General features: G+C 31.6%; 1 protein-coding gene across 1 annotated transcript; it reads right to left on the bottom strand.

Moving 5' to 3' along the window:
• Window positions 1–21,927: 21,927 nt before the first annotated feature.
• On the bottom strand, window positions 21,928–24,887 carry LOC117907794 (laccase-15-like). The gene is made up of 6 exons (XM_034821449.1): window positions 24,749–24,887; window positions 24,347–24,498; window positions 23,889–24,133; window positions 23,669–23,797; window positions 22,410–23,354; window positions 21,928–22,268 (listed from the first exon to the last, which is right to left on the bottom strand). The coding sequence occupies exons 1-6, from the start codon at window positions 24,848–24,850 to the stop codon at window positions 22,138–22,140; spliced, it is 1,704 nt and encodes a 567-aa protein (XP_034677340.1). The 5' UTR covers window positions 24,851–24,887; the 3' UTR covers window positions 21,928–22,137.
• Window positions 24,888–25,102: the final 215 nt, after the last annotated feature.

Raw genomic sequence — 25,102 nt, 5'->3', positions numbered from 1 at the left:
CCTAGCTCCTTCTAACCCACTTTTCTCTCAAAACCCTCTTTGTTTGGAATTTTCTCCTCACCATAGCATTCAAAATTATCCATTTCTCTTCACCATGGGCGGCTTCTAACTTTGAAATCCCTCTCATTTCTCTCTGATGAAGAGAGTTTTATTATGGATTGTGGTTTTAGTGGCTAGTTGTTCTCCATTACTAGGTAAGGTTTGTTTTTTCTTTCAATCTAAGGTTTGATTGTGAAAGATTTCTCCTTCATTTTGCAAAGTTTGATTTCTATTACTTCATTTGGTTAAGTAGTTTCTTGTTTTTTTTTTTTTGGGTGCTCAAGGTTTCAAAGGGTACGATGTTGGGTTTGTTGCTCTTAAGTTGGTGTTTCGACTTTAATCTCATATTCCTTTCCACTGTTGTTTTTAGCTTATTCTTATGGTTCCTAAGTACTAGGAAAAAAGTGTGGGTTACAATCCAACATTTTGAGATACCCTTGCTAAAGAGGGTAGTGCTTGTTCTTGGTATTAAGGTTTGATTTTCTATATTTTGATTCACCTAAGCAATTGTATCTATTCATAGACTTGTTTTGGTTTGGGTGTTCTTGATGTCCTTTGGCATATTGGTGTTGATCCTTCAATGTTTGCAATATTTTTTATTGGAGCTTAAATGTGATATTTTTGCTTACAATGTGATGCTTAATTTTAGGTCTTTCATATTTCTAAAAGATTTTTTTCATAAAGCTCCTATTCAATTTTTTTTGTTTAATCCCATGGATAGGTTGAGGGGAAGGATGCTCATATTGAATTTTTTCTTGATCTACTTTACATGAATATTCAATTTTTGTTAGAGCATCATTGGTCTATATAAATATCCTATCATTTTTATTGGTTAATTGAGGATCCTATTTTCAGGTTTTTTTAATATATTTGTTTCTTCCCTTTCTCTCATTCTAGGACAAAAATATGGAGAATTTTTGGATGTGAATATTGAATATCTTGAGGAAATAATTTACATATTGGTTTCTATATTCTTTATGTGCATGTGCTACTAATCATTTTTGTGTGTCAATCTTTGATGATAAGTTGTAAACTGTCTAGTTTGTGAGATTGAGCGAGTGTGTACCTTGTGTGAAAGTGGGGTGGAGGATACTTGTAGTCATCAGTGTTGTAAAGGGTTTTATCCCATAATTGCCAAATGGGGAGATTGTAAGTGTATTTTTTGTATTGACAATTTCAGGTCAAAATTCTTATTGTGTCTTCTAGCTCATATTCTTCGAATCCTCCCTTGGATACTTGCCTTTTACAAATTGTTCATATTTGAAGATGACTAGAAGAGATGATAAGTGCTTTTAAGGGTTTGGATGATGGCAAACACAGATCAACTATGTTTTAAACTATTTTCATTTGATTGAAAAATTGGAGTGGAGTGTAAAATATAAAGTTTATATCATTTGGATTGATTTTTTATTGATCGAACTTAAGGGTAATAGTTTCTTCTGTACCTAGGTATTTTTTATTCTCATCTAATCGATCCAACTTCGATCACATCTACATTCCTTCATCTTTTTCCAAACAAACCTCAACTATTAGATGAGTTTCAAAACCTTAATACTTAAGCCCTCTTTCCAAATGTGGTAAGGGCTACTATGAGAGAGAAAACCTTGGGTTTTTTAGCTTCAAGTTTCTCCTATTATATTGGGGAGTGTTTGCCTTGTGAGAAAATTTATGGGTTTGAATTGAAAATCAATTTTTGAGTGAAAAATCTTTGTTCCAAATGGGTTGAATCACTGTGTTCTTCATCATGGCTCTCATATTACTCCCATATTCAACTTATTGGGGTAAAACCCAAGATTTTTCTTGTATGGACTCAAGAAAGACCAAGATCAAAGCTTGGAGTGGATTTCAAATATTTTCCTAAAGAAGAATGGTGGTAGCTGAAGCTTGAAGGTTCTAAGCAAGTGGTCCTAGAGAGAATGAAATACTTGGGTTAGGTAAAACCTTGTACTTAGCTATTTTTTCTTCATAGTGGATTATTTGATTGCTTGAGGCTCGTGGTTTTTTTTTATCTCTTCAATGGTTTTCCACGTTAAAAAAATTGGTAATTTTCTCTCCTTTCTATCTTGTTTTTTTATTAGCATTTCATGAGCTTATGGTATTTTTCATTGTATTATGGTGATCGAATTAATTGGAGCATGATTTGAAATGTGTTTATTGAATATTTGAAAGAACAAGATATATGTTAGTTGTTGTTGATTGATAACAAGGGCTATGTGAAAAAGAGTTTTTATATTGATACAGTGTTTGATATATTATGTTTGGGGAGTGTTGTCTCATTTGCATGTGATTTTCATTAAACAACTTGTTTAAAAGAGTGTTGGTGCATCCATTTTTGCTTGCAATTTGCTTGTTTGTTCATAATATTGAAAAAAAAGATCATTTTATAAGGGAAAAGTAAGGGAATTGTGAGCATTTATGAGATACCATCTCTAATTATTTTTTAAAACACCTATTCATCCCCCTCTAGGTGTTATCCATAGGTAAGATTCTTCTTCATCCACATCTTCACTACTAATGAGCCCCTTAACTTGGTTATTACTCTCTTCTTGTCTTGCTATTTAACTTCTTGAAAAGCAATATACTCACTTGCATTAATATCCACATCTTTTTGTTCTTTAGAAGATTTTTCATCACATAACTCCAACATGAATAATTTTTTCCATCAAATCTCACATTAATAAATTGAAGGGAATCATCTCATTCACTAGTCATGACGAATAAACAAAAAATAACCACCAAATAAAAGAAAACAAATATAAACTTAAGAAAATGAATACAAAATCAAATATCAAGATCAAATAGGAAAAGAACGTATGATATCTCATAATCAAACAAATAAAAAATAAAAAATCATGATCAAATAGATACGAAAACAATATATAAGATTAAACTCTCTTCTATGAGATCACAAATCAAAAGTCCCATTAAAGATCAATTTTATTTTGATACCATGTTGAAATCCAAAAAAGATTCAAAGCGAAAAAAAGAGAAGAAAATTTAGGACTATTTAATATGAATTTCCTTGAAAATACACTACTACAAAAATTGTAAATAATGACATTTAATTCCTTGGCGCTTCTAAAAAGTGACACAATGAACCGTGATTGTATAAATGAATAATGGTGTTTTATAAACGATGGCATTTTATGTAAGTGTCATTGTTGCACTTCATCATTCTTGGCAGTTGTAACAAGTGTCATTGTCTCCTACTATTTATATGTAGTCATATTTCCCCATTTCTCAAACATCCTGCCTCATCTCAACAAACCTAGAAAACTAAACCCAAAATCATCCCTGATTTCTTGCCTTCAGCAAACTTGTCGGAGACGCCCAACTATCGAACCATCAACTACTGACCGATGATAATGAGAGTACCTCACTGGAGACACCCAAAAACACTTCATTGTGTCAGGTAATTTCTAACAGTGGGTAAAAAAACAATAATAAAAAGAAATAGAATTGGAATCATGGATTTTCAAAGCTTGAACGCACTCAATCTATTAGAGTTTTCAAGATCTCAATATTTTTGTTGGAAAGGTTAAATTTTTGGGTTTGTTTGAGTGCATTTTGATTTGGGTTGTAGTAGGTTGGTATTCAGAGTGGTGTAGAGAACGTCAGTGGCTGAAAATGGAGAGGATGGGTAAACCTCGGCGGGAGCATTGGTGGTGGTGTCTTTGTTGTTTCAAAATCTTAGGGTTTCGTTGGTCTCTCAAGATTGAAGGAAGTGGTTTTTCATTTCTAGTGTTTGGTTGTAGGGAAAGTGGATAAATCGGCTACAAATATGCAGAAAATTTGTTTCAAAATTGAGTTTAAGGCTTTGAAATTTAATTTAGTTTAATGTTTATTTGGGTATGTACAAGTTTGGCTTTGTTCCAATTTCAAAGAAAAAGAGAGTGGTGAGAGATATGTTTGGGCTTTGGTGAATTGGGATAATGGGAGCTTCATCTCTGTTCGTGGTTTGAGGTGGAGTGCTCCAATTGGAAAGCAGTGATTTTGTGAGTGATTCTTCCCTAAAAAACAATTATAGAATAAGTTTCTATTGGGCTTTGGAATGAAATGATTCTTGTTGCTCTTTCCTGGTTGGAGGAGCTTTGTAGTGTCCCCCGCTAACAACTCCTTCTCGAGAACGAAATGAATGTGTTTGAGGATGATTTTGAAACATGGAGTCTTGAGGGTAGTCCTAGTAGGACTCCAGAGTACATGTTGGGTGGCCACAACCCTTTGGAGCCCAGAATGAGTTCCGAGTGGAACTATGGGCCTGAGCGACTGAGACACCAGCACAGGAACTCGTCTGGGTACCAGGACCATAATAATAAGTATGGAAACAATGGAAATAAGAGGTGGCGAGACCGGAGGTGGTGAGGCCTATGTAGATGTGTTTTGCAAAAGGCCCTGACTGCCTAGCTACTTTATTGGCTAATGACCTACAACATGACTTTGCCCATACTTTCTAAAAGAGCTAAAATCTCTACCTTGTATTTCTTTACCCAAAGATCATCCATCAAAGTTTAACTATTGAAAATTATGGGGAATAGGACGTCCTACTTTAAATATATATATCCTCAACAAACCTCCTTGACCTATTAAATGGACGGTTCAATCTAGCATGATAAAAATTAGAGTGTCCATAAAAGCTTCAATGATGGACCCCATAGACAAGAAAAGAAATCAAACAAGTCCTCAACAAGCACCTTAGACGTATAGACACACACACACATATAAGCCTAGAGCTTTTCTCCTTCAAATCATCCAGATCAAAGCGAAACTTAACAACAAAACCCTACCTCTAGAAACCCCTACGATGCCTAAAAGAGACTATCAGCATGAATGTCAACTTCTAGGGGAACCCATCTTAGAAAATCTGAGCAACCCTGCCAAAGCCCTCAAATAAATAGGCAATGGAAAAAGAGATGGTCAGTTGGGTCGCCACTGCCCATACATAAAACACAATGATCTGAACTGAAAGCCCTATAAGGACTTCTCATCCGTAGCATATGATTGGCAAGAACCTTCACACTAGCTAGTGGCCACTAACAGTATATGCTTGCCATGCAGCTTCATATTAGGCACTAAACAGGGAAAAAAGGTCATTACCTTTAGTGGGTTTTGGGTCTCCAAACGAAATTGGTGGCAAAGAATTGTTTGTTAAAAGCTTTTGCATAGAGTGTTTTCTCAGCAAGGATTCATTAGGTGAAAATTCTGGCAATAAAGGAATTGACATTGTTCTATTTTAGCCACAATCTGAGTGATTTTGTTAAAAGGAACACAAGTTTATTGATGATATTCATGGCATAACTGTTTGCAGGCTGGGTAGAATTCAACTTTTTACTTGGTCAAAAGGGTCATTACCAAGGAGTTTGGTGGAACTCCTTTTAACATTATTTCAATAGATGTGGTTATATCTAGAACATGGAGTAAATAGATTATCACATGCTAATACAAGTTTAGTTTCGATGGATACTATTTGGGTAATCTGATGCAAGCTGGCATCCAAGGAACTAGCAAAACCTCTAGCCAAGAAATAATGAAGAACTTTAAGCTGACTAGTTTTGGTTTAATACCAAGGCTGAAATTTTGACCTTTTTTGAAGGCTTGAAAGAGATCCTTTCCTGGGGGATGATATTTTCCCTTTTGAAAGATATTCTTCCATGGTCATTTCCTGTGCCCAATACCAAGAGACATGGCTTCTAGAGCTACAATCATTAGATGATAGAGATGTTTGATTTATCAAAATACATGGAAATTTCTTTCTATTGGAAGCCTAGATTAGCTAATCAAGAAATTAATGGAACCTACACATGGAATTGGGCTAAAAAAGATGATTCACTAAAAAGTTCTAGCTTGTTACCCTCTGATTTTTTATTTTTTTTAATGGGCAATAAAAGATTAAACTACAATTGTAACTGTTAGGATATTCAATACCTTCTTTGGAGATTTCATTTGGTAAAAACATTTGAAACTTGCAAAAATTTTCTTATATCTTTCTCTTGATGGCAAAATTTGGGCTTTGGGCTTCATTAGAAAGTTGGTCCTAGATTGCTTTAAATGGAACACTGATAAATATAGGAGTAAAGAATATGAATTGGACCTCACATTCTTGGTTGCTTCTATGAAGGACTTCTGAGTATACCATACAATCCAGATTTACCAAATGAATTCAAAGACTTGATGGGGGTTGGACATATGCCCTGGACTTGTCTTTTGGACTTAAGGCCCTAATGGGATCTTGGGTCCATAGCCCATATTTTCTGGTTCTGAGTTGCTTGGGAGTTGGCCCAAGTAGATACCCACTCAAATATGAAGTGGACATTCAATTTTTTTTGAGAATATATCAATGTTTTATTCCATTTCTGAGACCTTTTACTTTATTCTCAATTGATCTCGAATCCTTAGTGAAGTCAAAAGAGTGACAATTGTGGATCACTTAGTGTGCGCACGTCTATATAGGATAAATTCTATATGGCAATATATAGAAAGCATATCAAAGAATTAAAAATAAACCTTAAATATTTTTTGTTTTACAGGAATATTCTATATAGGATAAATTCTATATTACAATATTTTGATTTTATTTCTATTTATTCTATAGTCCAGGTTGGATCATACACAAAAACGAGTTAAGTTTTAATTTTGATACAAAATGGAATTGACGCCCTAATATTTTTTAATTAAACATTACTATGTTATCTTTATACTATTTTTAAATATTTTTTATGAATTAATTAAATATTTAGTATATTTAATATTACTATACTTTTTAATTACTATATTTAATTAATTAAATATTACTATATATACATTAATTAAATATTTTGAAACAATGTAGTACGTTAAAGAATTGAAGTTAAAATTTAGATGTTTATTTCTTATATCTTATCATCTTTAAAGGATGCTACGTGGGAGCAAAATCTTGCTCCCCATCTCATCCACATGTCAAGAGCGGGACAATGATTTCAACTTTCAAGCCCAATAATTGATTAATTGGTTATAGGCACGAGTGAGTTTCTTCAAAGGAGAAAATGATACTTTAAAGAAAGAAAAGATCTTTGGTATCAAATCATATACAATTATTATAATATTATTTTTAAAAATTTAGGATTTTAAATAATTTTCCATTTATACACATTACGATGGAAATTTTGTTTTTAAAAATTTAATCAATATTTATTATAATAAATTAAAACATTTTAGAAGAATTATATTATTTTTGGATAGAGTTTTAGCTTGGGTTTAATGTTGAAAATTTTGAAGACAATATGAGCAATAAAATACAATAAAGTGAATAGATGGAAAAATTCAAAGAAAAATAAGAAACAGATTTAAATTTAATCATTTTCTTCCAAAGTCATTTTTTTATATATATAAATATCTTTTGATCAAATTCATTAAATTTAGTTTTATTTTACACTTTTCTTTTTCTACTTTCTATATTTTCTATAAATTTTATTTTGATTTTGGAAAAAAGGATGGGAAAAATATAATTTTAGTAAATATATTAATTCTCTAATCCAAATAAGTAAAATCAATTTAATAAATAAATATAATTATAACACAAATACTATCGAATCTACCTAAAATATATTGAAGGTGGTTTGGGAGCATTTCTCATAATGTTGGAAGTCTTTGGTAATAATTGAAAATATTTTTCTCATAAACATTTAACATTTGGTAAATTTTATTTGTGATTTTGAAAATTTAGATTACCAAATGATAATATTTGAACTAACCCATGAAATATGCATTTTTCACAAATTATTTTTTGGTAGCCTATTATATATATATATATATATATATATATAGATTATAAGTTATTAAAATAATTTACTTGATTGATTATAAATATATTAAAATAATTTACCAAACCATTTGAAAATAGAAAATAGTACAAATAAAATTGATAACACAAAATTTAATTATAATCTAAAAACAATTTTAGGATATTTGGCTCTAAGGGGTATTTGGGATAAATTTCCTATTACCATGATAACTTAGTTTAGATACTTAAAAGGTTAAAATTATAATTTCAAATTTTTTTATTAATTTTTTAAAATTATGAAAACCATGTTCCATGTTCATTACTGTGTGTTCCTATATTATGATATATGGTTTAAAAATTAATTCTTGATTTCTCTATTAGGATGCACTATTTTTTTTTTTTTATTTTACATAGGCATCTAGAATTTCTTCATATTTTATTTAGATGTATATTATATTAGTTTTATAATAAAGAGATTAAAATTTTAATCAAACAAAAAATATTTTCATTTTCATAAATTTTATTTTAAATGAAAAAGATATATGTTAAACCATATATTATCCCTATAATGCTTGTGAATTCTTCTCAAAAACACCAATATCAAAAACACCAGATGCAAAAGCACTGCATAAAGACAAATTTAAATTATATAGTTCACAAAATACCATTATAGGCTAAAATTAAAAAAAATGTCTTATTACTTGTTTTGTAGGATAATTACTTGATGTGTATTTAAAATTGTCAATTTAGATTATTTTGATTAAATTTGGTGTGGACCTTTTTGTAGAAGATGTTGCTCTCTAAGTTGTGAAAAGGCTTTTAGGCCTCCATGTTAAATGTTATATATTTAAGATAAACATGATAGAATGAGAGTTATGTTGTTTTGTTGTAATATTCCAATTAGTAATTATGTTTTAATTTTACTCAACTATGCTTGCATGCAACCTTAGAGTTCCCATTCAAGTATCATAGTGAGACAAAAGTTTATGTTATTACATAGTAAAGATATTTTAGTTGTCAAAAGGTGAAAATGGTTTTATCTATGCTAGTTTCACGTTGACAACTTTTAAATTGTCTACCATGTGATAAAGATCTTTTCTCTACAAACGATGCTTGAATTGTCCGATTGGACAATGTAGGAAAACATAATATTTATGAAGTTAATTGCTTGTTCTTGGTTCATTTTAAATAAATTTTGGTACTCTTTCCTCTTGTTCTCTGGGTACATACTTGAACAAGGTGACATGTTATGCCTTGTCCATTTTGTGTACTTGGAGAACCATAGGGAAATGCTATCAAAATTTTTTAAAAATTAAATTGAGCACATTGGTAGTTGACACATAGAGATTAGGTATTCCTATATGGGATAGGAACCACTCCCTAATTTACGATGTTGGAGATGTTAGATGGCATATAACATGCAACATAGCTTGAATTGTATATGCTAATAATATTAATATGCACTTGTTTAATTGAGGTTATGCATCCCATTTAATGCAAATATTCAAGGTCAATAACATTTATAACTTCTTAATCACTACTACATATAACATATACAATGACCTTTTGTTTTTTCTTGGCGTTTTTTAAAATTGTCAATAATTAGCATGTTATTCCAATAGTGTAGATATATGTACAAAAGTCAAAATTATTAAGAAATTAATGCTCACCCTTTTTCTCTTAAATCTAACCTCTTAAACAAATGTTGTATTAAATTGATTATTGATTATTCTTTGAACAGAGAAAAGAGAGGTTGCTAAACGAATGACATAGAAAATGTTGATATTTTCTTCAATTTGAAGTTTGATCACTTTTGGAAGTTTGTTATTAAAAAATGAAACGTTCATGGATCTCAAAGGATAGAAGATCGAAGGACTATGAGGATGGGGTAGAACATTTTATCACATTTGCAATACAAAATTCTGCAAATAAAAACTCCATTAAATGTCCATGTTTATACTATGGTAATATGATATTTCATACTCCTCAAAATATTAGAGAGCATATGTTTTTCCATGGAATTGATCAAAGTTACCATAAATGGTATTGGCATGGAAATGTAGCTCCAAGTGGACCACCAACTACAAGAGCAGAACATTATGATAGAGTTCAATTTGATGTTGTGCATAGTACAATAGAAATGGTTCAAACTACACAGAAGGATTGTAAAAATGACCCAGAATCATTTCAAAGATTACTGAAAGATGTAGAAACTTTACAAAATTGTCTGCATTGATTAAATTGTACAACCTGAAAGCACGCTTTGGGTGGTCTGATAAAAGCTTTTAAGAGCTTTTAGAAATGCTTAGAAATATGTTGCCTGTAATAATAAATTGCCTTTGTCTATGTATGAAGCAAAAAAGACATTGAATACATTGGGAATGGAATATGAGAAAATACATGCATGTCCCAATGATTGTATCCTTTATAGGAATGAGTTGAAAGATGCATCCTCATGTCCTACTTGTGGAACTTCAAGGTAGAAAACAAATAAAACAAGAACTAAAAAGAGGAAGGGAGTTCCTACGAAAGTAATGTGGTATTTCCCTCTAGTTCCAATATTTAGAAGAATATTTCAATCATTAAAAATTGCAAAAGAGCTCATATGGCATGCCAAAGAAAGAGATTTTGATGGTAAAATGCGTCATCTATCAAACTTACCATCATGGAGGTTAGTTGACCATAGATGGCCCGAGTTTTCCTCAGAACCTAGAAACTTGAGACTTGCCATTTCAATAGATGGCATAAATCCTCACAGTTCATTAAGTAGCAAACATAGTTATTGGCCTGTTCTCATGATAATTTATAACCTTTCTCCATGGTTGTGCATGAAGAGAAAATTTACGATGTTATCTTTGTTCATTTCAGGTCCATGACAACTTGGTAATGACATTGACATCAATTTAGCACCGTTGATAGAAGATCTTAAAACATTGTGGGAAGTCGGAGTCTAGGCTTATGATGCACATCAACAAGAGTTCTTTACATTAAGTGTTGTTCTATTATGGACAATCAATGACTTCCTTGCATATGGAAACTTGTCTGGGTGCACAGTTAAAGGATATTTTGGTTGTCCAATATGCGGGGAAGAAACATATTCTCGTAGATTGAAACATGGAAAAAAGAACTCATATACAGGACATATACGATTTCTTCCATGCAACCATCCATTTAGAAAACAAAAGAAAGCATTCGATGGTGAACAAGAGTTTAGGCTGCCTCCCCAAATATTAAGTGGAGAGGAAATTCTTAGAAAAATCAATGTCATTTGTAATTCATGGGGAAAAAAAAGTTTAATCGTGGTAAATCCAAAGTTAGCAATCCAAATTATTGGAAGAAAAAGTCCATATTCTTTGATCTTAAGCACTGGAAATATCTTCATGTTCGTCATAATTTGGATGTAATGCATATTGAGAAAATGTTTGTGAAAGCATCATTGGTACCTTACTCAACATTCCAAGTAAGACAAAGGATGGACTCAACCGTCGTTTAGGTCTTCTAGACATGGGCTTAAGGAGTGAATTGGCACCAAAGTTTGAATCAAAGAGAACATATCTCCCTCTTGCATGTTATTCACTTTCAAAAATGGAAAAGAAGGTATTTTGCAAAACTCTTTCACAATTGAAGGTTCCTTATGGATACTGCTCTAACCTTCGAAACCTTGTGTCAATGGAAGACTTGAAGCTTTATGGCATGAAATCCCATGACTACCATACATTAATGCAACAATTATTGCCAGTTTCATTACGATCTATTTTTCCAAAGCATGTGAGGAATGCCATTTGTAGATTGAGTTCCTTTTTCAATGCTCTCTATAGTAGAGTGGTTGATGTTCCTAGATGAGTTATAAAATGAGGTTGTGATGACATTGTGCTTGTTTGAAAAGTATTTCCCACCTTCATTCTTTGAAATCATGGTGCATCTTACTGTACATCTTGTAAGAGAGGTGAGACTTTGTGGACCAATTTACCTTAGGTGGATGTACCCATTTGAAAGGTTCATGAAAGTGTTAAATGGCTATGTACGAAATCGTAACCAACCTGAAGGTTGCATCACTGAATGCTATATTGCAAAAGAAGGCATTGAGTTTTGTATAGAGTACTCATCAAATGTAGAGGCAATTGGAATTCCTAGTACTTCAAAAATTGACCAAAAAGTTAGGGCATCTATATTTGGAGGTCATACCATGAAGGTTGATTCCAATTTATGGTTACAAGCACATCATTATGTGCTGGAGAATATAACAATCATCCAACCTTATGTTGAGTAAGTGGGACACACTTTTGTTTCTTTGTTTATCATGCTTATAATAAATATAGGATACTAACTATAAAATTATTATACGTGACTTCATAGAGATCACATGAAATGGTTGAAAATGAAATATCCACGTCAAGCTAAAAGACAAAAGTGGCTACAAGATGAGCATATGCGTACTTTTACTTATTGGTTGCCACAAAAGGTACTAGAGTGGTAGTAAAACTTACTATTACACTCATGGTTAACTATGTTAGTAATAACTATAACTTATCTATACAGGTTGAAGTTGCCATTGGTAATAAAGAACCTATATCTGAAACCCTTAAAAGGATAGCTCATGGTCCTAGCCACTATGTTTTTAAGTATCATAGCTATGTCATTAATGGGTGTCACTACCATACCAAGGAGCGTGATGATTTATGAGCTACCCAAAATAATGGAGTTAGTATTGTAGCTACAACAATGCAAATTGCTAGTGCCAAGGATAAAAATCTAGTATTTGGTGAGCTTTGTTTCTATAGGGTTATTACTGAGATTTGGGATCTTGACTATACCATGTTCAGGATTCTAATCTTCATGTGTGATTGGGTTGATAATAAGAATGGAATCGGAGTTGATGATCTTGGGTTTACCTTAGTTGACTTCAGCAAAATGGCTCATAAATCAGATCCTTTCATTTTAGCCTCCCAAGCTAAGCAAGTTTTCTATGTACAAGATGAACTTGATCCAAGATGGTCAATTGTTTTGTCAACTCCTCAACAAGACTTCTTGGAAATGGATGAGGGTGATGATCTCATGGACAACTCTATTGAACACCATCCAGTCATTTCTTCTTTGCCATAAGTTGAATCATTTGATGTTATGGATGACTTTGATGCAATATGTTTGCGAGGTGACTGTGAGGGTATTTGGGTTGAGAACAAATCTTATATGTAACTGAATTGTAGCCTTGTTATAATGATGTTTTCAAAATTTTATTTTATTTCAAAATGCCTTTTAGTTTTTATTACAACATGTATTTGTCTAACTAAGTAGTTGTTGTTCATTTTTGATGTGGTGACCTGATATGCTACTATTTCCATTCCATGGCAGATTGTGCTATGCAGGAATTTGTGAAAGAATCTCAAGAGCGACAATCTCAGTTTGAGGCAAATATTTTAGCCCAACTTTCTCAGATGATGCCTAGCACACCTCAATCTGATGTTAGCAACTCTAATATTAAGCAAAAGCAAATTGTCCTGCCTTAAGTTGTTGAGCAACCTAAATGTCAAGTTGATGACCATGTCCCAACAGTGCAAAAAGCAAACAAGGTATGTTGTGATTAATATTATGTTCTATAATTCCTATGTGATAACACATAAGGTTAGAAATTTCATTTCATTCATCTAGTTGAAACTATTCAAATACCAACTCATTAAGAGACATTTTCATCCTTCAAGAATGAAAGTTATAGGGTTTAAATATAGTTTTTACTTGTCTAGGTTTGTCCCACCTACATGATGAATGAGCTAACTATGGAATAACTGTTTCTTATGGTACAAGCAATAGTTTTTGACATTTAGAAAGTATAGTCTAGTATATAGTTGTAATGTTGTACTATATATATGTACAATGAACTATGTAAATAAGCATCATATTTGACCTTGATGAATCAATTTTCCTCAAATAACTTTTACTTTCCTAGTAAAATTCTGAATTTTCAATGGTTGCATTTAAGTAAACAATCTTGTTTCATTTTATAGTTTAGGAAATGCCAATTGGCCATAGGGACAAAGGAAAATGTAGTTGTAGCTGGCACAATTATACTTGAATATGGTGTTAACTTCTTAGTTGTTGTGGATGCTTCTTATGAGCCAAATGCACCACTTCCTGTGCCTATCCCTAACCAAATTACAACTATTGGAGAGACTCTTGGGTTTCAAGTTTTGTGGCTTGGCCAAATGGTCAGTCTTACTACTCTTCCCATCCAGGTATAGTTTTTCTTTTCTTTTTTTCAATTTTGATGAATAGTTTCTTAGTAATAATTATAACTTATTTTATCAAGGACAATAATTACATATGCAATCATACACTTTGTTTTATAGGATTCAAAGAAATTTAAGAAACAAAGGAATAAAGAAACACAATTAAGTTATAAGGATGAGAACCCCGTAGACATTAAGAACTTTGCTACATTGGTTGGACTACTGCTCAAGGAAGGGAAGGTACATGCAGTAAACATCACAAAGAATGTTTTTGGAGAGCCTTGTAAGAGCTTTCTCATGAATGATGATATGGATATGATAATTTCATCGACAGAGGTGTCATCTAACTGTCTTTTGTTCTATATATGGTGAGGGAACATTTATTTATTTCATATATTTTAGTTGCTTCATTATAGTTTAATTTTTAATTATAATCATATTAGGAGACTGATAATGTTAGTTGCATTAAAATATTAACTTCTTTTTAATGTATGTGAAATTGAATTAGGCACTTGCATAAAAAGATGGTTGATATTAAGATGGCAGGACGATTTGCTTTTGTAAATGCAGCTTTGGTTTCCAAAGCTGGAATGGGGGAAGCAAGCAAGGAAAGTAGGTCAAGGGTTATTGCTAATTGATTGATGAATGCAAATCATGCTAACTTTATTTTCATTCCATACAACCTAGGGTAAGTTACAGAAGTTAAGTAAGCTATGTATGTAAACTTATCAAATCATAATTAATATGTAACTAAATTTATGTAAAATTTTGTAGCTATCATTGGGTTTTGGTGGCACTAGACACAAGGACTATGATACTCATTGCAAGATCAACCTTCTGATGATCTTAAGGAGATTGTTAATATGTAAGTTTTTCTCTCAATACTAGAGCATAAAGCATAATTGGTAACAAATAGTATTTTCTTCATGTAGGGCCCTTCGAATTCATCCACCACAAAAACATAAATCATCAAAGAGGGAGCCTACCTAGGTTGTAGTAGGGGTGAGTAATTCATATAAATCAAGTAATGCAATTTTTAATACCATTTCTTAATTTTTAATTAAGTACAAGATATCCTACAACTAACTATAAAATCGATGTATTCTACAATGATTTATTTTTATGCATAAAGTGCCCAATACAACCAGGTAGTGTTGAATGTGGATACTATGTGATGATATGAGAGATATTATTGCTGATCAAGGATGTCTTACATCAAAGGTATGCACCAGTTTATTAATTTCCAATATATCATTTTTTACCTTATTTTTCAATGTAATTGATCAAATTGTTTACATTACTCATTAATAGTTTCACGGAAAAAAATCGTATAACAAAGATAAGTTGAATGAAGTACGATTTGAATGGGTAATGCTCGTCACTCAATTGATACTTTCTTCTGTTTGAAGGCTTTGAAGACACCTTTTTGTATGGAAATAGATCATAATTTTGCCCTATCCAACTATCACTTTTGATGAGGTTAACATTTTATTTTTTTCTCTTTTGAACCAAACTATGATTAAAAGTAAATTGTTTGATGGAATCACAACCAAATTGACAATATTTTCTTTCCATTGTCATGATTTTTCTCCAGATTCCCATAACCGAACTAAGTTGTTAATTGCATGCATAACTCATAGGCATCCAAAGGGAAACTTTCAGAAGCTGAAAGTTGGAAGTTTTTCCAAGTGTCTAATAGTTCATGAGCTACTACCACAAAAAATGTGTTTTTCATAGGGATATCAAGATTATTATTTCTTGCTTCCTATTAAAGATCTTCTAAAAGGGGATATACACTGGGAATTTTGTTGTTCTCATGTGATCATTTGTTTTCATTCTCAACTACAGAATGTTCTTGTTGGTTCAAAAGGAAACATGAAGATTTCTAATTTTGGCCATGGTGTTTTACCACAACATTTTAAGTTACATCGTCACCCTCATAAAACATAAAGATTTCTTCATAAAATAAATTTGTTGTTTCATTCCTTAACTTATTTATTTTTCAATGAATCTAAAACTACAAGATGATGGATTACTATATATTTATATACAACCACTGGAAGATCAAATTACATTGCTTAATTAACTTCTAATTAATTTTTTTCAAGTGTCGAAAATGTGGTTTGTAGTTTAATTTTCATTTTATTAAAATTAACAGTTCTATTTTTTATCTCTTCAACCAATTTGTAGACTGGGTAACTGATTGAGCATAGCTCTAGAAGCTGCCAATGAAGTATCTATATGAACATAATCCCCTCATGATTTGCAGAAATTTTAAGACCAACAACATACTCTTAGAGGTATGGTCTCGACTACTCATAAATTACCATTATATTTTTTTCATTCAGAAATTTTTTTCATTCAAAAAATTTATATTGGTGATGAAGTTTTTATTATTTTACATCCTTGGCTTGATAACCATGCTTTTTAAATTTAGTATACATGGGAAATATCAATTAAAAAAAATGAATTCCAGTTTCGCACTTTATGTGTTTATATTATGGACATTCTTAAGCTAAAGTTCCTTAAGCTTTACTTTTGTGTAATGTATTGCATGATAGATTGATGTTTGAATCTCTATTTAGCTTCATAGATAACCTGAATTTGTTGTTAAATTTTTATGCAATCATATATTTGTCATATAGTTGTCGCTTTGAACCGCTCACATAGTTCTATATATTTTCCAAAATATGCCTAAATAAATATGTTTTATTTTAAAAAATAATCATAATCTTTTTAAAATATGAAATATGAGCTTTCATTAAAAAATATTCATCATTAGAAGATGTCTATCTACTAATAAGTTGTAGATATTCTTCTCTACATGCCATTTTATTTATTATTAAGTTGTGGAATTCATATAGTTGTTGCTAGCCTTGATAGTGATAAATAAGATGAATGATAAGTAAGATACAATTGGCCACTATTTTGGATGCAATGTTGCAATGCATATCATATGGTGGGAAATGTTAATTCTTTTAACTTAACAAAAAACTTAGTTGATAAAGTATCATGGTGTGAACCTTATTTATTTCATGTTACACCATATTCCCAAACCTTCCTTTGTCAATGTTGCGAATTCAATGAGGTCTATTACTATTAGATGATACCTAATTGAATATTTTAATGGACTCTTGATGTTGATATTCTCTTGTCCCAAACTTGGTTTGTTTTTCTATTTTCTTTTGGGCTATACCAAAGATTTAATGGATTATTGATGTTGATGTTCTCTTGTCCCGTATTTGATTAATCTCTTGTTTTGTGTTTTAATTATTGATAGTAATTTTATTGTAATTATTCTTAGGGTCACATTTGTCAATTGGTATACACATTTGTTTTCCTATTATATTTTCTTTGTCATTTCTTTCTTTCCATTTCTAAAAGTATTCACTTATATATCTTTTTCTGAAATTGTAATTGATTTTAGTTTTTTGTGCATGTAGGTTATCTTTTTGGGAAATTAACCTTGTAGTTGGATAAGCTCGCATGAAGGAGTATGTTGAAGACCAAAGCACAATTGGGTTGTACGTAAAGAAATGGGTATGTAAATCAAAAATGGACTATGTAAATTTTTTTAATATTTAAATTTTTTATTTTTTAAGTATAAAAAAATGTTAAAAACATTTTTTAAAATCACTATCAAATACATTTTTAGAGTACATTTGACAATAATTTTAAAAAGTGTTTAAAACATTTTTAACACTTAAAATTTTTTATCTTTCAAGTATTAAAAATGATAGAAATACTTTCTAAAATTACTATCAAATACACTTTTAATATTTGATAATAATTTTAGGAAATATTTTAATATTTTTAATATTTAAAAGATAAAAATTTTTAGAGTTAAAAATATTAAAAATATTTTCTATCATCATTGTCAAATCATATTTTTAATATTTAAAAGATAAAAATTTGTAAGAGTGTTTTTGATAATGATTTTAGAAGGTATTTCTAGTATTTCTTATATTTTGAAATTTTATATTTCATATATAAAAAAAAACTAAAAATACTTTCTAATATCACTATAAAAAGCATTTTAAATATTAAAAAGATTAAAAATACTTCTAACCTCTTCATCTTTTCCTCCTTTACGGTTGATCAACTATTGTCAACATTATCGCATGGATTAAGGCTATGTAACTGAATACTACTAGATAATTAGATTCCGCCTTCTTCTCTGATCACCTGCATTTATGGCTGCTTTCTCCTACGCATTTCAGTGCATGTGAGGAGGATTAATCATCACGATCCATTGCCTTTTTTTGGGGCAATCACCTCCGCTTTTTATTTATTTGACCTCGGGATATTTGACAAATCCCCCCAATAAAACGAAAAATAAAAAAATAATAACACAGATTTATATAGAAAAACCTTATACGAAAAGAATCATACATGAGAAAAATCATTGATAAAAAAGAAGAAATCCATTATATTAAAAAATTGGTATAAGAAAGGAGAGATGTCAGTTATACATCATCATTATATATATACATCATCATAATCCTATCAGTTCGATTCCTCCTCTATCATCATAGATCCTAAAAAAAAAATCTTATAATTATAATTTCACCACATATATGGCTCTGTAAACTTTTCAAGTTCAATGAAATAGAATTCAGATCACCAAACTCTAACAATAATTAATTAAAAATAAATATATGAATGAATGGTAAAAATGGGTGTTTGCAAAGTATGCTTTGAGTAAATATGAAATTTTATTGCATAAAATAAAAATTTTTAACTTAAAGTTTCTAAGATAGATAATTTTGATCTAATTTTATTTTTATTAAATTAAATTGAAATCACGTGCAACTTGAAATAAGATATAATTTTATTTTATTATAATAAAAATGAAATTATGTTGTATCATATGAATACACAAAGAAAGTTGCGCTTCAAATATCAACTATATTTAAAAGTCAAAGTTTGAAGTTTTGTTCTAATAACATGAATTTCACGTGGATATGAGCCAAAAATTATATCTTGCAGTCAAAACTTGACCGGGTACAAACTAGCCTCAATTTTAAAGCAATTTTAGGTTTATTTGAATATTTGAAGGTATTTGATATGAAACTGTTTTGAAATAGATATGAGAATGTTTAGTTGAAAAGGTTTTTTACAAGTAAAATTGAATTGAATTTTAATACTTGTAAGTAAATTTGTTAAAGCCTTGTTTTCAACAAATGTAATAAAAATCACTTTCGTTTGCAAATAAAATTGAATTGAAATATTTTTTGTGGATAGATTTATAAATAATTATTTTTCTAAATAATTTGTAAAAATCACCTTTCTATAGCTCCATTGGTTGTTCAAGGTAGAAGAGTATTGCTACTGCTTCTTTAATAACTCTGTGCGCTATACTCTTTAATTTATGAATCAAATAAATAAATAATTAAACCAAACTTTGTTCTATATATCTCTTCTTTTGTATCTTTGATGGTCATATATTGTTCATGTTTTGTTGTATGAGTGTCCAGTAGTATTTGATTCATGGTTGTTCCCACATTGAGCAAAACCTAGTTTCTCAAGACTGACGTTAGCAATTACTGCTTTGTTTGTTCACTGTAGTTTTCTACCATAACCAGAAACATTTTTAATGTTGAGTTGAAACCTGCTTCTCAAGGTTTGAAAACCATTATTAGGCATTATCATTAATATTCAATGCATGCCTTGAAGTAGAAGTTCATGTAAAGGAAGCCAAAATAATGCTTAATAAGAGGTAGTTAGTCATATTATTATCATGATTTACATACATAGAATCTCACTTGTAGATCATGCTTATGCCGTAAGTAACTCTTAATTTGTAATAAATCCATAGGAGTGGGGCTCTAGGCCTTCAACACCAAACTATAGCGCAGCCAAGTTGGCTTTGAATCACAAAATCTCAAGATTCTCCACCACACTCCGCTATTATATTTGCCCTACTCTACTATTTGGGTTTATTTGGCAGTCCACTTTTGGTAAGCAAGCTAGGTTGAAGCTTCCATGAGCCAAAGACTTGAATTGGTTTGATCTATATAGTTTCATAGCACTACCAAAATAGAGTAATTCAAGTAGAAAGAACTCATAACATGACAAGTTTTGCTGGTAAGGAGGTTTACAAATAGTTTGTGGAGACCCTTTTCCAATATAATTTGAGACAATTGCTAGTGGGGTTGCCTTAGAACTACTATCCAAGGTTGGTTACGCTCATCTTTCAAACAATGCAAATTAAAGTAACCAAGGTTTATCTCAAGCACCTTCTCAGTAGAGTGCTTCAAGTGGATTGACTGCTTGCATGCACTAAAGACTTACACAACAAAAGAGATTTTACAAGAATAATCCAAACAACTATTGCGAAAGAGATGGTCTCCTGAACATATGTAATTGATTGTACATTAATTAAGAAGGCTTCTAAAGTTAGATGAGTTGTTTAGAATTTTTAAAAGGGAATTTGTAAATGTCACATAATTATAATGGAATCCACGTTTTAAAATTTGAATTTCTTTCTAGTATGGGAGTGAACTTTTTCCTTCTTCTTTTTTATAAATTTCATTTGGGAATAATTTAAAAATAAATAAATAAAAACCCTTCTAAATATTAAAAAAAAAATACTTTCTTATAAAAATTAGCTAGGTCAATGGTAAGGTTAAATTTTGGATAACTTCATATTTTTTGCTTTAGCTGAAAATTGAAATTGAAACTCAAATAATAATTTTTAGTGGCACGTTGATGTTATAAAAGTTTTATTAAACATCCAAAATATATTTTTTGTAAGAAATAATAATTTTATGACTTTTATACAAATTTTTTTTTTTTTAAAGTTATAAGATTTTTTAAAAATAATTAAATATATACAAAAAAATTTATTAAGCTTATTATTATTATTTTTTAACTTTTAAAAGTCAATCCAAATAAAATTTCAATATTTGAAAATTACTTTAAAAAACCCAAAAAATCACTTAAAAATAATTTCTAAACAAGTACTTGGTAATAATCCTTTTAAAAAAATATTTTTTTAAGTTGAAATACTATCAAAACATTTTTTTTATTTACATTTAAATACTAAGTGAGTTTTTATTTTTTATTTTTTGAATCATTTATAATGGTAGTGTCTGTGGCCTAGAAGAGGAAGGGATTGATACCAGATGGATGGGGAGATCCCACAAAAGCGTTCTTAATTTATTTTTTAATTCGTGAAATTTCATTTATGGTTATTTATTTTTTGGGATTTAATTCTTTATAATTATTTTTGAGTGTTTATAAAGATGGCAGCAGTCTCTCCACCTTTGTTCGCTCGTAACATTGTCGTGAACTTCTTGGTCTACTTCAGTCCGGGAGAAAATGAGACAATGGTGAATGAATAATTATTAATTTATTTCTTAATTCAATGGCATCGGAATCTCAGCTGGAATCCAAGTCCTTGAAACGAGAGTTTAATTACTTAAATATTTTTTGACATACCACTCATGACTGAACAACTTTCCTAACTCCCACTTATTGACTTGGACTTGGACAGTTCGGTCAATTGTAGCAGCTTAGTTTGATGCTAAATGGCTTTTCTCAAAACCAAAATTTAAATGATCAAGTCCTATCCCGTTGTTATTTATAATAAATAAATAAATATAAAATAACATATGAAAATATAAAGTATTTGAATCAATTTAATTTTTAAAAAACCAGTTTTTTTTTTTACTAATTATTTTAATTTAAGAAAACAGGAAAGGGTTTACTTAAATAAAAACAAAAAATGGGGTTTAAAAAGTAATTAAACCACTAAGAAATAGACTTGGAGTTCTTTCCGCGTGGAAATGGAGGGTTTTATCATGTTGAATAAAATTGAATGGCTAAAAGTTGTCGAATCAAGATACACTTATTGTGGACATGCATAATAAGATATTGAAATTAATTAAGGATGAAACAGGAACACAACATCAATTTCACTTTTTCATAATCCAAGACTTCCAAGGCAAATTCCACCATAGCATATCTCAAAGATTATTGTAAAGTCCACAATCTTTATTCACTTTAACAATCCAAGAAATTGACAAATTAATAATCCCAGACACAATATTCTATAGCTTTATATTATTCTTGTTATTTTAATTGAAATCTTTGGCATGTTAATTCTTTGCAGCTTCAACATGGTGGCATGTCGGATGGCGGAGGCAGCATTTGAGCTTCTGGGTGTTTACCATTTTTCACTATGAACGCAGTGTCCATGCCCCAAGTCAAATGGCGCTCTAAATGGCAGTGCATGAACCACACTCCTGCAACAGAGAAAATATACCAATATTAAATCTAACATATTGTAATATTAAGAAAAATTATTTCCTTGATATGCAGGGTGGCAGTTTCGAGGGTTTTGTTTTTTGTGTGTGTAATAGACAACATGAGTGCTTGCAACATACCAGGGTTGGATGCCTTGAATCTGATTGCAGTCCAAGCATTCTTAGGAACAGCGATGGTATTCTGAAGGGGAGGATCCACCAGATTATAGCGCAAAGGGTCACTATTTTTATCGAAATTCCCAAATCCCCATCCAACAACATAAAAACTATATCCATGGAGATGCATGGGGTGGTCTGTCCCTGCAACCAAGTTTGTCCCTTGAAAAACAATCTCCACTATGGAGTTATACTCGAGCACCCTTACTTCTGTTCCTTTTCTCGGCGTCTCATACTTTAATGGAGGATACTCAGCTGTAAAATCGAACACCAGTGGTGGATCGCTAGGAAATTTATCTCCATATACATCACTGATGTTATAATAGTAGGCTTGCAATATGTCGATTGTCGGGGATTGGAAGCTTATATTGTTTATACTTGTAGCGAGCCGCGACTTATTGGGCCCTAAACATGAATTATTGGCGCATGGGAACGTGTTCATAGAAATAGTGTAAATCAATTTAGTGCCTATGTTCAATGGGACATTGCAAGGATGTTCTGCATCCGCTAAGCTTCGGAGGTTGCCCGTGAAGTGAACCGACGCATTTGTGTCATTGTGCTCAGGAAGATGAGGCAAAGAGGGAGGTGAAGATGGAGTGTAGTATCCCCTGTACTGTACAATAGCTGTGGTGGTTGTGTTATCATACTCGACTCCATGGGCACTGGAATAAACTTTAGCTGCCATGTAATAGTGATCCGGGCGTTGGTTAGCTTCTAGTAAGACATCAAAGGTTTGGCCAGGTGATATTGTGATATAATCTCGTGTCAATGGCTTGGTGTAGCTACCATCTGTTCCAACCACTGTCATTTTATGCTTGGCAATGGAAAAGAAGAGAATGTCTTGCAAGGCAGCATTGATTATGCGAAGTAGATAGGTCTTTCCATGATCCACCGTTAACTTGAATGTGCCTGAAATTAGAAAGGGAAAGTTATATACTTATGCCTAGCTAGCCAAAGGAAAAAGAAAATGGTTCCGTGAGGATCCACCAATTATAAAGTGATTGATTGATCAGGGGTGCAAACTTGGCTCCATAATAATTATAGTTGGACTAGCCTTTTCTTATGTGTTAAATCATGGCTCTGCCATCTTCATAGCTATGTTCCTCTTTCTTAGCATTAAGCTTCAAATATGTTGGTGTTAATAAGAAAATTAAAGTAATATGGTTACCATATAGGAAAATGAAATCATGTACAATTTTCAAATGATAAGTTAAACTCTGTACCTGATTTTGAGCATGGATGTAGATCCCCAGGTTGTCCATTTATCAAGTAAGAATCAGAGACATTGGGGTCAGCTCCGGTTGCAAGCATCTCCTCTAGAACTGCATTCACGTCACTCTTCCACCATTCTCCTGCATTTCAATAACTCCAATAATTTTAGATTTCGCTTTGCTTGTTAATTCATAATATGTAAATTAACCTTTAAAGTAACGACACTTGTACCTAATATGATAGGAACTTCTGCATTAGGTTTGGGGAAAGGATACTTGGTTCCATTCTTGGGATAGACGATTATAGCTCCATGAACAGTGGCTCGGGTCCAATCACTGTGAGCATGCCACCATAGAGTCCCTTCCTCAGAGGAAAGGATGATCTTCTGGCTAAACTTTGATCCTGGGGGAATTGGACATTGTGTGATATACTCCGGACCATCTGTCCATGGATATCTAGGCATCTTCACCCCATGCCTGCAAAATAATAACTATATGTTAACACTAGTACTAATTTTTATATTAACTAAAGATGGCATGTAGCAATGAACTGAAGCAAATAACCCTAAAGCATTGTTTTAAATTTGACTTTGCAAATCAATATATTGCAGTCTCCTCTTAGAAATAAAAGAATGTATGCCATGCAGGCATGTTGCCGCTATCTTTCTCAGAGACATGCACATGACCTACCAATGAATGGTGACGTTTTGTTTTCCCCTGTTATAAACGTCGACAATGATCGTCTCTCCTTTCTTAGCATATATAGTTGGTCCCGGAAATTGTCCATTTACTGTTAAGATGTTCTTGGTGCTACAAAGCCTTGTATATGAAGCTTCCCTCACCTACAATCAATTGAAAGTTAACCATGCATCCTCATACCAGAAAGAAAAATTGCATGCACAAATTGTTGCATCGATCCATTCATACAAGGTATAACCAATCAGAAATTGATAGCATGCATGAACGACTCAATGACACAAGGGTACCCGAAGACCTATGGCTGCCATACAGTGGAAAATGAGAGCCATACTGGTCCCTAAATATTATCACAAGGTGGCATTAAGGCCAGAATCATGCATATATAGTATTTACCACAAAAGTATGCCGACGGGTTGAAGCTTCGCAATGGAGGCCACCACCAAAAAGAAGAAATGCTAAAATTTGCAAGAGGAAAACCTTCATGATCAGCCACATCTTCTTCGGAATAAAAGTCTCTTCTCTTGTACTAAACACAACTACTTCAATTTTCTTACTATTTCTAATAGCAGGACTTATCTTCTCTTTGACATGAATGGAATGAATTCTTAAGGGTATTTATAGAGGCTGGAGAGAACCAAAACTAAAACTTTGATGGCTGCTGTCATCAGCATGAATGCATACACCAGATTAGGTATAGACGCGTTCATTCTGTCAAGATGATTTCCTTGAGATACAATACTTGCTCGC

Source organism: Vitis riparia, chromosome 18 (genome assembly GCF_004353265.1).
Source record: "Vitis riparia cultivar Riparia Gloire de Montpellier isolate 1030 chromosome 18, EGFV_Vit.rip_1.0, whole genome shotgun sequence".
In the NCBI taxonomy this organism is placed as follows: Eukaryota; Viridiplantae; Streptophyta; class Magnoliopsida; order Vitales; family Vitaceae; genus Vitis; species Vitis riparia.
This window is presented reverse-complemented; position numbering and strand designations above follow the sequence as displayed.

Excerpts from the sequence above, each read along its gene's own strand:
- LOC117907794 (XM_034821449.1), bottom strand. The coding sequence starts at position 24,850 with ATGTGGCTGATCATGAAGGTTTTCCTCTTGCAAATTTTAGCATTTCTT. Across the intron at positions 24,134-24,346 it reads CAAAACGTCACCATTCATTG|GCATGGGGTGAAGATGCCTA; the intron begins GTAGGTCATGTG and ends ATTATTTTGCAG. Across the intron at positions 23,355-23,668 it reads ACATCCATGCTCAAAATCAG|GCACATTCAAGTTAACGGTG; the intron begins GTACAGAGTTTA and ends TTCTAATTTCAG.